This window comes from Mesocricetus auratus, unplaced genomic scaffold (genome assembly GCF_017639785.1).
Source record: "Mesocricetus auratus isolate SY011 unplaced genomic scaffold, BCM_Maur_2.0 Super-Scaffold_100019, whole genome shotgun sequence".
In the NCBI taxonomy this organism is placed as follows: domain Eukaryota; kingdom Metazoa; phylum Chordata; class Mammalia; order Rodentia; family Cricetidae; genus Mesocricetus; species Mesocricetus auratus.
Genome location: NW_024429200.1, coordinates 30,957,506 through 30,969,531, shown reverse-complemented (window position 1 = coordinate 30,969,531; position 12,026 = coordinate 30,957,506). Strand labels below are relative to the sequence as shown.

The following is a 12,026-nucleotide window of genomic DNA, read 5'->3' as shown; positions in this document are numbered from 1 at the left end:
TGCCATGTGAAAATGGCAGACTTTTCCTATGGCATTTTGGCAGCAAGACTCAAAAATGCTCGGGAACCACAAATAACAAGTGCTCCAGTTAAACATCCAAAGCAAAACAAACCCAGGCACATACTGAAAACTAACCAATGGATGGGAAGAACTATGAAACAGATACATTTAAAAGAGTATTAACATTATAAAAGGAATTTTCACCTCACCTCATAAAAGGGCTCAACCCATCTACAGAATTCTAGAATGAGCAGAGCCAGAAGAGACCTTGGAGCCAGCCCCCTTCCTCTTTTTATATGGGAACTAAGAAAAGCTCAGGAGGGTTAAAACCCAGCTTAGATACTTAACATTGGCCTATTGTACTAACAAAATATTACCTAATTCACTCAGCCCAGCTTGGTAGTGGCTCCCAGACCTAGTCAGGCATTGAATCAAATCAGGAACCAGTTTAATCCAGAGAGCAGAAATGCAAGGCAGAAACTGCAGGTCTGTATCACAGGGCAGGGAGAAGGGGGAGTGGTGACTGTCCTGTATGTGATACTAAGAGACTTCAACTCCTCTGGGACCTGCCCTCAATTGCTAAGAGAGCCTGACCTCTGACAAGAACCAATGATTTCAGCAGTAATTAATAAAAATGTCAAATTAATTAACCCAACTCTTTGTTCACAGGGTGGAAAAGTCTATCGTCAATACTGCTATTTATTAGTCGATGACCAAACTCTTAGATTCAAACCTTCCCCACTAGGACACAAGGTCACCACTGACTGATGGCTCTAGCAAGGTCCTACCTACTTAAACTGCCAGTGTTTGTTAACAAGCCTTACTGTAACATGTCCTTTGATAATGTGACTAATGGATTAACTGGGCTTTACAACCGAATGGTATTTCTAACGGAGACAGACACACCTATGGATCCCAGCATATATATCACTTATAGTTCCTAAAATGCCTTTTAGATATCCCTTTGAGTCACTATGATGAAGCACTGGACAACCGCTGCAGGATTTCATTAAACTATTTAGCAAATGGCTCTGGTTAAAACACTGGTTCCCATACCCTTGTCCATAAAGCCCGAGCCCTACAAATGCCATGTATACATTTCCATGCTATCTCTTTAGAGGCTTCAGAACTATTTTCTTACACCCAACACAGCTTTTATTCCATTTAGAATAATTACCCTCCATCCCATTTCTGCCTTTCAAGAAAAACAAGACACTTAATTGACCACAGGAGCTCTCAAGGGCACAGGCTTCAGAGGCTCTGCTGGGGCTCACAACTTCAGCTGATGTAATCTGCTGCGAGAAGCTGACTTCTATTTTTAAATTATACCCTTTTATTCTGCCTTCAAAGGGCACATATATCACACATTAACTTTGCTCATAAAATACCTCGTGGTACCAGGGTGAATCATGTTGTCAGGATGCCTCCAACTGCACACAGACAACCAGCCCCACCCATGCGAATTCACCCGTCAGCTCTTACACTTCAGCCTGGAGAGAGGGAGGCTCTATGGGGTTTCACTCTCCAGGTATCTCCTTCCTCCCAATCACTTTGACAAGGAGCAGATGACTAGCAGGGTTCTTCCAGAAGACTAGGATCAAGATTTCCTCTTTAGCTCCCCACACAAACACTTTCTAAAGACTCCCAAGGTTGATGTGCAGAGCTGTCCACAGTCTCTGTGCTTCAAAGGGCGCCAGATCATTTGTTTTGTTTAATTTTAAATTTTCATTCATCATGTGTGTCTGCCTTGTTCACTACGGCTGCGCTGCTTAAAAAGTTTCCTGACATTTGGGAAATGCTAGGAAAAAAAAAGTCTTGGTTGGAGGTGAAAATTCACTTCCAATTTGACATTTATTTGTTTATTCTGCTTATTTCTAAAAATAATAAACAGCTTTGTAATTAAAGTGACGCTCCACTGAGTCTGCCAGAGGTCAGAACAGTATGTTTCTCTCTGGTCTGCAACCCTCCATGACCCAGTCATGCCATGTTTCATCTGGTTTGTACTTTTGGACTCTCTGTTCTATCATGGAATCCGACTGAGCTGTTGGGAACACACATTGTGCTCTACATCTCCCCTTCTCCACAGTCTTCCATTCCCTCTTTACAGATGTCCCTTCTTCTAGCCCTGCTTCCCTCTCCTCCCCCACTGCGTAGGCACCTCCATCTCTACACTCACCTCACTTGGGCCCTGGTTCCCGATGCTATGCTGCTCCGCCTCGGGCCAAGTTGACTCCTCAGCTAGAAACTCTGCTCTGTTGTTTCCTACTCCCTCCACCTAGGTCCTTCCTATTTGTATGTTTTACTGCTGCCGTGATAATATACTCTGACAAGAACAATCCAAAGGGGATGGGTTTGTTTTAGCTTATTGTTCAGGATATAGTCTATCACGGCAGCAGGTCAAGACAGGAAGCATGAAGTAGCTGGCCGTATCCTCTTCACAGTCAAAAGAGAACAATGGATTCGTGAACGCACTCAACTCTCTTTCATTTACCCCAGGACTCGACCCATGAAATGGTTTTGTCTACAATTAAGATGGGTCTTCCCACATCAATTAATGTAATTAAGATAATCCCTCACAGGTATGTGCAGAGACCCAGCCCCCAGGTGATTCTAGATGACAAGCTCTCATACTATTCATTCTTTCTTTTTTTTTTTTTGTGGGGGGGGATGCTACTTCATCTGAGATTGTCAGTCTACATTTTTGGTGGTACCATTCCACTTCAGCTAATCATTCAATACTGCATTGTATTTACTTGTTTTCTGCCCAACTGATTGCGCAGGACAGGACCTAGTGCTATGCTATGCTCCTCTGTGCTTCAATATCATTTGCTGAATGGACAAACAGATGAATGAATGCATTCTAAACAATTCCAAATAGGGGGGTGTAAGGATTCATTATGCTGGTCTGCCCCAGCTACCTGGCAGAATGCACTCAGGCAGTTCCCTGGTCAGCCCAGGTGAAAAGGACCCCTTTAAAAGAAAGACCTCTGCCCACTTACACTCTCTCTCTCTCTGCTCTCTTCTCTTTCTTCCTCCTCTCTTCTCTTTCCCACTGTTGTCTTCTGTCCTCTCTCTGTCTCTGTGTCTCTTTACCTCTTTTCTTTTCCCTCCCCCTCCTCCCCTTTCTAATAAGACTTCTCACTAAGCTCTGTCTGCCTGGCATGTTTGTCCATCTGCCTTGGTCAACCTCCCCAAAATGGAATCCGCCAAGGTTCCCCTTGAGATTTATCATAACGGGGGCCTTACCCATGAGGAAAAATATAACATTTTTCTCCCTCAGCATATGTGAATTCAACCAAACATAAAGCCCAGGCTTTGTCAGCTGAAGTGTGGAAGAGGAGATGGCACTGAGGAGACAGCTCCTTGAGGACACACCCTGAGCACAGCTGCATCACTGTCCCAAAGGCCTTAAGTAACACACTCCAGAGATAGAGACACTGTTTAAGGTGGAATGCCACTGGGACAAGACTCTGAAGCTTAAGTAGAGTGAATTTGCAAATATACCATGCAGAAAGGAACTTCACACTTTAGAGTGTCCCTAAAGATGTCACCAAGTCACACAGACATCGGTCCTGTGACTTCTCACCTGTACAACCACATCTATCAATTTCCAAAATACCAGGAGGTCACCTACATGCAGTGGGAATGCTGAGTGACCTGAACTCAGCATGGCTCTGGCACCATGAACTCTGCCTGGAATACTGCCACTTGACATGTAAATGTTAGCCAGGGCCAGGAAATGACCCTGGGGTTAGGCTCTGTAGAGAACCAACGTAGTCCCCTGTCCTTGTGGAGGGTCCAGGCTAACTAAATACAGTCTTGAAGCTAGTCTTTCTGAAAAAAATATTCGTTTCCCCAAGTCCAAGTCTACCACATCCAACTATTAAATTGAATCCAGCACACCGAGGATTAGGGAGCCAGGCACAGCTTCAGCAACTACCGCACGGCAAAGGATTAAAAAAAAAAAAACCCAAACCACCCATATTTTCCAGAATCAAGAGATTGATGACATTAAACGATGGGAATTGCTTCAATGTTCAAACCAAATGACGAAGGACTTGGTTTCTGGTTCACCCTTCCACAGCTAGCAACCACCCCCTACCAAACAAACCAAATAAACACAAATTCACATAAGCGTTTTCTGCCTTCCAAAGTAACTGTTTACTTGTATTATCTGGCACATTGGCGCCACCCAGTAACTGAGTGTCACTGCCACTCTCAGGTATGTTCTTGAACTTTCTTATCTTTGTCTCTTAGTTGGTTGACTGGACACATCTTCAGGGGTTCAGGCGTCTGCTTCCTTGTCTGAACATTAGGTTAGTTACCTACCATGGACATCCTTCCCCTCCACAAAAGAAAACGTGTGTGTTGACTATGGAGAACACTAAGGAGACACTAAATAAAACAGTGTCAGCACTGTGCCCTGGAGGCAGCTTTGTTTTCCTCTCGTTCTTTCTTTCCTCAAACGCCCATTCCATTCCCTGCTCCTCAATCCCCAAATAAAAAGTAAGAGCAAAAGAAATGATGACTGGCATAATTACAAAGTCAGAAAACTTGCAAAACAGCCCGGGCTCACCAGCATCTAGTTGCCAAACCATAAACATTTCATCTGTCTACTTCCATGAAGCCTGATTTTCCTCTTTCAGAAAATGAATGAGTTCTAGGATATCTACATCATCAATGAAAAGCTTTTCAGTCCCACCTTTGCTTGGGCACAGTAGCCGGCCTTACTGGAAGGCAGATGCTGACATGCAAAAGACCAGAGAGAAAACGAGATGCTGGTTCCTACTACAGAGAGGGAGCCTGAATAACAAACCGAGAGAACAACGTGCAGAGGAATTTGTGCTGCTCTAATGCCTAGGTCAAGAAACGGTGACCACTGTCTTGAGCAGGAGAAGCTCCTTCCATCCTTCTATTCTCATACTTCTTAACCTCCGCATACCAGCCAAGGTTCTAGGCTCATAGTTCCAAAGTGATGTCCCTAAAAAGGAATCTAAGCCTTTAAAGCAATATTTCTAACTACAAATGGATCGGTTGAAATGACTAAGAAAGTTGATACTATATCATGTCAAGCGTAAAATCTAGATGATTTTTTTTCTTTCACACCCTAAAGCACACCCAGTTGCCCAAACAAAGAACAACCAGCACTGTACACAACAAAATCATTCCACATGTTCATTAAATGCTCAGTGTATTGCTGCCACCCAGTGGCAGGATGTATTCCTGTGGGACAAAAGACTGCAAATGTTTTGTTTTTGTTTTTTTAAAAAGGAATTGAAGATTATCCCTCCGTTGCTCATCAGTTCATCCAGGGAAATTTTAAGAGAATATTCATCTCTTCAGCTCCCATTTTCCTCAGAGAAATTTCTGAGGCAGTCGATAACAGGAATGGTCAACCCCATTCTAGCCAACCATAAACTAGATCCCAGTGTCTCTGGTATGTCACAAAAGGACTATTGTTATTTTACTAATTATAACATTAATTAGCAATTAAGAAGACTTGCCAAACAGTCTGTTCTCACCTACGAGATTTGTGTGAGCTACCCTGGATTTTTAGCTACGCATGAAGAGGCATTTGCAAGTGACAACCTTATAAAAAGTGCACATTATATGAAGATCTGACTTCAATTAAAACCAGCTACTAAATCCCAGCAATTTCCAGCCGTCTCGACTCTTCTCCTTAGAGAATTATATATCACATTAATTGGTATTCTGTCACATTAAAAAAATGTCAGCAATGACTAATTGCGTCCTGGGTGCACTTGAGTTATATCTTCCTTACCAGGGACTCAAGTCACTTCAAGCAGGTGGCCCTTCCGACAACGCCCAGAAAATGCCCTACCTTCCTGAACTTCTCCATTTGCTTGTAAAGGTCTGGATCAAGTTCCTGAGACACGTCCTTCATCCATAATAACGCCCCTCTGTATTCTGTCCGGCACTGCTCCATGCGGTTCACGGTCAGCCAGGTATCAGAGATGGCCCGATGTCTAAAAGTCTCCACTTCTTGGTGAAATCGACACAAAGGGTTTCGCAAAGCCAACCTGTGTACAAGAGGGCATGGCTACCGTCAGGAAACAAAGGAAAGCAGCAGTTCTGATCCAGACCCATGAACTAAGAACACTGTCTAGAACACAGATGCCTCGAGACATGCCAGACATTAATTAAAATGTGTGTGAACCTGGGAACCATCCAGCGATTGCCCACATTCTGATCCTTTAGTTTTTAATGAACTGGACTGTTGGCAAGAGAACTCTGCATTCCTGGGTGGCCCCAGGCCTGTACAATGTTTGTTTGAAGTTGAAACCAATCCTAGGTCAATGAAGGGCAGTTGAGGCACGACCATTCCTGCTTCTAATCCTGGTTACTCCCTGTCTCTTCTGTTCCTGAACTTCTGGCCCTGTGTGGAGGTATGGGACAGGCCATTTTGATCACTGCATAAAGGCCAGAACACCTGCAGTTTGCTCTAATGGAAACAGAACCGAAGCACTTTTAAATGATTTGGGAGAGAGGAACACAGTTACTAAGGGTCACCTGTATGTCAGTATTATCAGGTAAGCTATGTAATTCAATTCTTATAAATATGAAACTAGGTGTGGTGGTACACAGGGTTAAATCCAGAAGACCAGAGGGTCAGAAGTTCAAGTTGGCAGACCTGGCCTACCTGAGATCCTGGCTTAAAAGAGAGAGAAAGAAAGGAGGACAGAGAAAGGAAGGAAAGAATGGGGAAAGGGAGATAGATGGAGAAGGGAGAGAAGGAGGGGGAGGGAAGGAGGAAGGAAGGGAGGGAGGGGACAGAGCTTCAGCATAGTGGTACACACTTGCTTAGCACTGGCAAAGGCCTGGGCTGCATCTCAAACATTACCAGTGAGCAAACAAGCATCACACCAGAAATGAATGTACAATGTACAAGTGTAAGATTATTGTAACAGTAACCGACAACCATAACACACTGTTAGCTATTCATTAAAAAAGGAAGGCATATCCTAACTTTAGTTAAATAGCTATTTGGGGTATAAAATACTGCTTCTTCCATATTTGAAACCAGTCAGTGCCAGATGAATCACACTTTGAAAGCATATCCTGTCTTTTGTCAGAGACTTATTTTTATTTTAAATTATTCACATGTATGTCTGTATGTGTGAGTGCAGGTGCCCTTGGAAGTGAGAGACGTCAGACTCTGAAGTTGGAGTTGTAGGTGGTTGCAGGCCACCTGGTATAGTGCCAGGAATTGACCTTGGGGCTTCTGCAGGAGCAACACATACTCAGCCACTAAGCCCTCTTGCCAGCAGCACAAAATATTCTTTATGAAGTTTCAGGGCAAATGTGCAAAAAAATTAAACAGAAGATGAACATTTAAGTTCCTATTTGCATACCAAGTTACTCAGCCAAAGGGCATGATGGTGTTGGTGAGCTGAAGTGAGCTCCTGGCATTCCATCAGTGTCCACCATGCCTCACACATGTGGGGCACTCTAAAATTATAAATGCCACAATAAACCTTACGGAAAAAAAACCTATCTCTTTTGCTATTTCTCCATGTTTCCTTTTGTCTGTAATGTATTGCTTTAAGTGTTGAACCCATCTATGACAGAAGCTTGTCCACACTGTCCTAACTAGATGTCTGGAGAGATGGCTCAGAGGTTAAGAGCACTGGTTGCTCTTCCAGAGGTCCTGCGTTCAATTCCCAGCAACCACATGGTGGCTCACAACCACCTATAATGAGATCTGGTGCCCTCTTCTGGCATGCAGGCATACATACAGGCAGAATCTTGTATACATAATAAATAGATAAATCTAAAAAAATAAGTCTTCTCAAAAGGTCACGTCACTGTGTCATGAAGTAAGTTTGCATTTTATACTGGTGGTTTAAATTTGCTACTTGCCTTTCATCCAACAGAATGTGTAGCAGAAGCAATGCCTAACAAATAAGTCACAGTGTGTAGGTTTATAATAGGGAGGGCTCCTGTTTAAAGACACAAACAGTCCTCAGATGGCTCCCCAAGGATGCTGCTCACTTTCTGACTCCATTTCTCATATATAGATTCCGTATACTTTCCTACATTTGCTGAAAATGAATATCGTGAATAAACTACTCTCAATCCCTTAGAAATTACAGTTATTTTTAAAGTTACAATAACGTGATGTTAGAAAATAACAAGGCATACAAAAACAACCTCATCTACCCTCATCCCTGCCATCATGTCTTAAGCCAGTGGTTCTCAACCTGTGAGTCTCGACCCCTTTGGAGGTCACTTATCAGATACCTGGCAAACAGGATATTTACATTATGATTTGTAACAGTAGCAAAATTTCAGTTATGAAGTAGCAGTGAAAATAATTTTATGTTTGTGGGTCACCACCACATGAGGAGTTGTAGTGAAGGCTGAGAACCACTGCTATAAGCTGATCCATGTAAATCAGGATGATGAAAATCCATTCACTGGATTATAACTAAATGAGTCTAGACCAAGAAAACAAAAATCATTCTTACTAATTGAAAATCTTCCAGTGTAAGACTGGCCCACCTTTTCATCTATGAAAATCTACCCAGTGGAAATAATAAAATAACTAAAGGGCTACTCTAGGATATTTGTCCTTTAACAGGGAAGGGTAAAAAACAAAAACAGAGGGTCTGGATAAAAGTGGTTAAAAGTGAGCACTACTCCTGCAGAAGACCTAAGTTCAGTTTTTAGCACCCAGGGTGAATAGCTTAGAATTTCCTGTAACTCCAACTCTCAGGGTATGGATGCCCTCTTCAGACTTCTGTGGGCACCCACACACAAAGTACATGTACACACACACACACACACACACACACACACACACACACACAATGTACATGTACACACACACACACACACACGTACTAACAAACAAAACAAACCTCCTTAAAAAGAAAAGAATGCAACAGAGGGCACAAGTCTATCAGACCATGCCCAGGTAATAGAATTTTCTGGAGCTACTTTTTGTTTAATTTTGCTTTTTTTGTTTTTCTTTTAAAACATGAATATGTTGAAATATAAAGTTAGCATGATGCAGCATAATGTACAAAAACTATCTGCTATTGTACTGTTTGTGCTAGAAACATATTCTGTGGGCTGGAAGGTTGGTTTAACTGTTAGGAGCATGGACAGCTCTTGCCGAGGACTCAAGTTTGATTCTCAGGACCCTTGTCACATGGCTCACAACTGCCTGTAACTCTAGCTCCAGAGGATCTAGACCCTCTGCTGGCCTCTATGGTCATCTGCACTCATATGCACATTCAGTTAAAGTAAATCTCAATAAAACATATTCTGGAATAATCTAAATCATGTTCACTCAACTAAGAATTCAAGTGCAGAAGAATTTCATATAGTTTTCCTGCTTCCTTTACATTTAGGAGAACCAGGTGGGACATCATGTTGCTGGTGAGCATCTGGGAAAGCTGTAAGAGGCCACCTTCCAAACTGCAGCTGGTAGCACCTCATTAAATTAGCGGAGACTGCCGTTTGCTAGTCTACGGTAGATACTTTCAATATCATTTGTGTGGTTTTGTTGATTGCTTTTATGTGTGTGTATGTGTGTGTGTGTGTGGGGGGGTATGTATGTATACAAGAAATAGGGAGTTAAGTAACTTAAGATGCTGTATTTTTACTTTGTGGGATCATTTTGGTCCATAATTACTCAGACTGCAACCAAATAGCATAGAATAGGATAATTAACAATGTGATTAATAATAGTAATTCTCAAGGTGGCTTGGGTTTGAACACTTCCTTTCAGAAGTAGGTATTAATTTTGGTGTATGGGCACACTTTTTACTCCCTGAAGTCAGTGGCCTTCATGCTTAAATAGGAGCATTTACCCTCTATTTTTCCAGGAATCGATTATCCTTGTAAGACTGGACAAGGCCATACACACAAAAGAATTACCTATTAGGGTTATAGTTTACCTGTTTCAGAATTTTTCTTGTTTTGGTTTGTCTGTTTTAAGTGTTAAAGGTGATATAAGAAGAAGCTCTTTTAAAAAATGAAATCAGTAGAGAACTGTTGAAAATGGCTATGTTCATTTCTGACTGTAGCCACTGCCTGTAAGTCAGGGTCCAAATGTCATTAGCAAGAACCAAAATGTTCAAGAACGGGGTCACTGAAAAGCCTATAGATATTGTTGGTCCCTTTTTCAGCTCCATCTTTCCATAGGAACAGTCATGTGACTTGCCAATCAATGACCCGGTTCTTAGATCACAGGGAGAGAAAGCAGTTAGGGTAAGTAGGAGGGAGGCGGGCAACTTGCGTTAGGTGGATTTCTGGAGCTTCAATAATCTTGGAAGCTACCTGCCAACCTTTCTTTAGGTGTAATTCTGCATGGTATTAGTGGAGACATTTTCTGGGGCTTGTTCGTTAGTAAGGAAGGAGAGAGCCAGTCTCTTTTTCTCTGGCACAAAGAACAGTTGTGTGGTGTAGAAGTCCAGGGTTGTTTAACATAGTCCATAAACATTGGTTGGCGTTGTGTTTTGAAATCCAACCGTTCTGTCAGAATTTCCTCTGTACTGGAGACTATCAAACTTTCACATACACCAGAACCAACTGTAGATCTGGTTGAAATGTAGTTAGAGTTAGCTTCTAAGAGGCTCTCAGGTGCTGCTGCTGGCCATGAGTCTGAGGAGTGGGGTGCAGGTAACCGATCACCACCTCTCTGCCATTAATTAGCCCACAGAGAGCAGAGAGGGAACCTTTCAAGTTGGTCTCATTAGGCTCTTGCTTTAATCAAATGCAGAAAGTGGGTCAGATTGACTGTTATGAATAAACTCGAAGGTCAAAAACAATGGCTCTCAATGACTGGTATCTATACTGCCACCCACAGGGCAAAAAACAAAGATTAAACAGCAAGGAAGAAAACAAATCCTCCATGCTAGCTAGATAAAAGGGAAGGGGAAAGAAGCAAATACAGAGCAGGACCCCTCAGGCTTGGGCTAAGTACAGAGCAGGACCCCTCAGGCTTGGGCTAAGTACAGAGCAGGACCCCTCAGGCTTGGGCTAAAGCATTCTAGACTGTGCGATTTCCCTTTATTGAAGACATGGGCCCTACATTCTCTTTGGACCCCCCAAATACAGCCACAAAGAAGGTCACACACCTTTGCTGGGAGGAAAAGCAGAGGGCCTTGCCTGTGGCTTGCATCATTTTTCCTGCTCGGGTTTTATCTTGGAAGCCTTGGGATCGGAGAAATTTTCCCAGTTCGTTTTCTTCTTGAGACAAGACTGATGGAGAGAACAGGGAAAGCAGCTGAGAAGCATTTTTACGACAAAGAAAGTGAGAGAGACAAATCCCAAGGCCCCCCTCTCCCTTCAGAGGCGAAGATTAGAGGAAATTAAATCCAAGTGGCAGGCTGCAAGGTAAGCCCCGCTACCCAGCCATTTCACTTCCATGCTGGTCCTCCATTTACAATAGGAGAGATCAGATTCCCCTGAATACATCTGTCAGTGAGTTTGGTGCCCTGTAATCAGAACCAGAAAATGACCTCTGTACTGGAAAGCGAGCCCATAATGTGCAGCTTAGAGGTGAAAGGAAGGAGTTGGGTTTGTCAAGGCTGACAGTGGCGACCTTTTGTGGCGGCCTCCTGTTATCCTCTCCTGCTGACTTTTTCATCTCTGCAGTCTGAGTTACATCGCCCTTTGTAAATCAGCTCAAGCCCCTCATCCATGATGAAGCAGGGTGGAGTTGGAAGCAGGGGCTGAAGGTGGGTAGGCCAGCAGGTTGACCATTTGGTAAATTTTAAAAATACAGAGCTAGAACCAAGTCTGAATTGGCTATGCTTAAATTTGGCTTTATTTTTAGAGACAAGTACAGATGGGGCAATTTAGTAAGACAGTGATTTGGCACATGCTGTCTACAGATTGATTGGTAGAAAACATAAAAAGTCACAGAATTGTATGATTCTTTTGATATTGTTCTTGTGCCATGACACAAGAGTACAGGGTATAGTCTCAGGAGGTCACAAAGTGGTCTCCAAAATGATCAACATCATTATTCGTAATACTAGCACTCTCCCTAT

General features: G+C 42.8%; 1 protein-coding gene across 4 annotated transcripts in view; it reads right to left on the bottom strand.

Moving 5' to 3' along the window:
* Positions 1-12,026, bottom strand: part of Ica1 (islet cell autoantigen 1) — a 135,863-nt gene that overhangs the window by 88,753 nt on the left and 35,084 nt on the right. For all 4 annotated transcript variants that reach the window (XM_013122683.3, XM_040728552.1, XM_013122682.3 and 1 more), the window contains exons 5-6: positions 11,109-11,232; positions 5,843-6,041 (exon numbers count right to left, since the gene is read on the bottom strand). In XM_013122683.3, the coding sequence (XP_012978137.1) occupies positions 5,843-6,041; positions 11,109-11,232 (323 nt within the window). The remainder of the gene's footprint in view (positions 1-5,842; positions 6,042-11,108; positions 11,233-12,026) is intronic.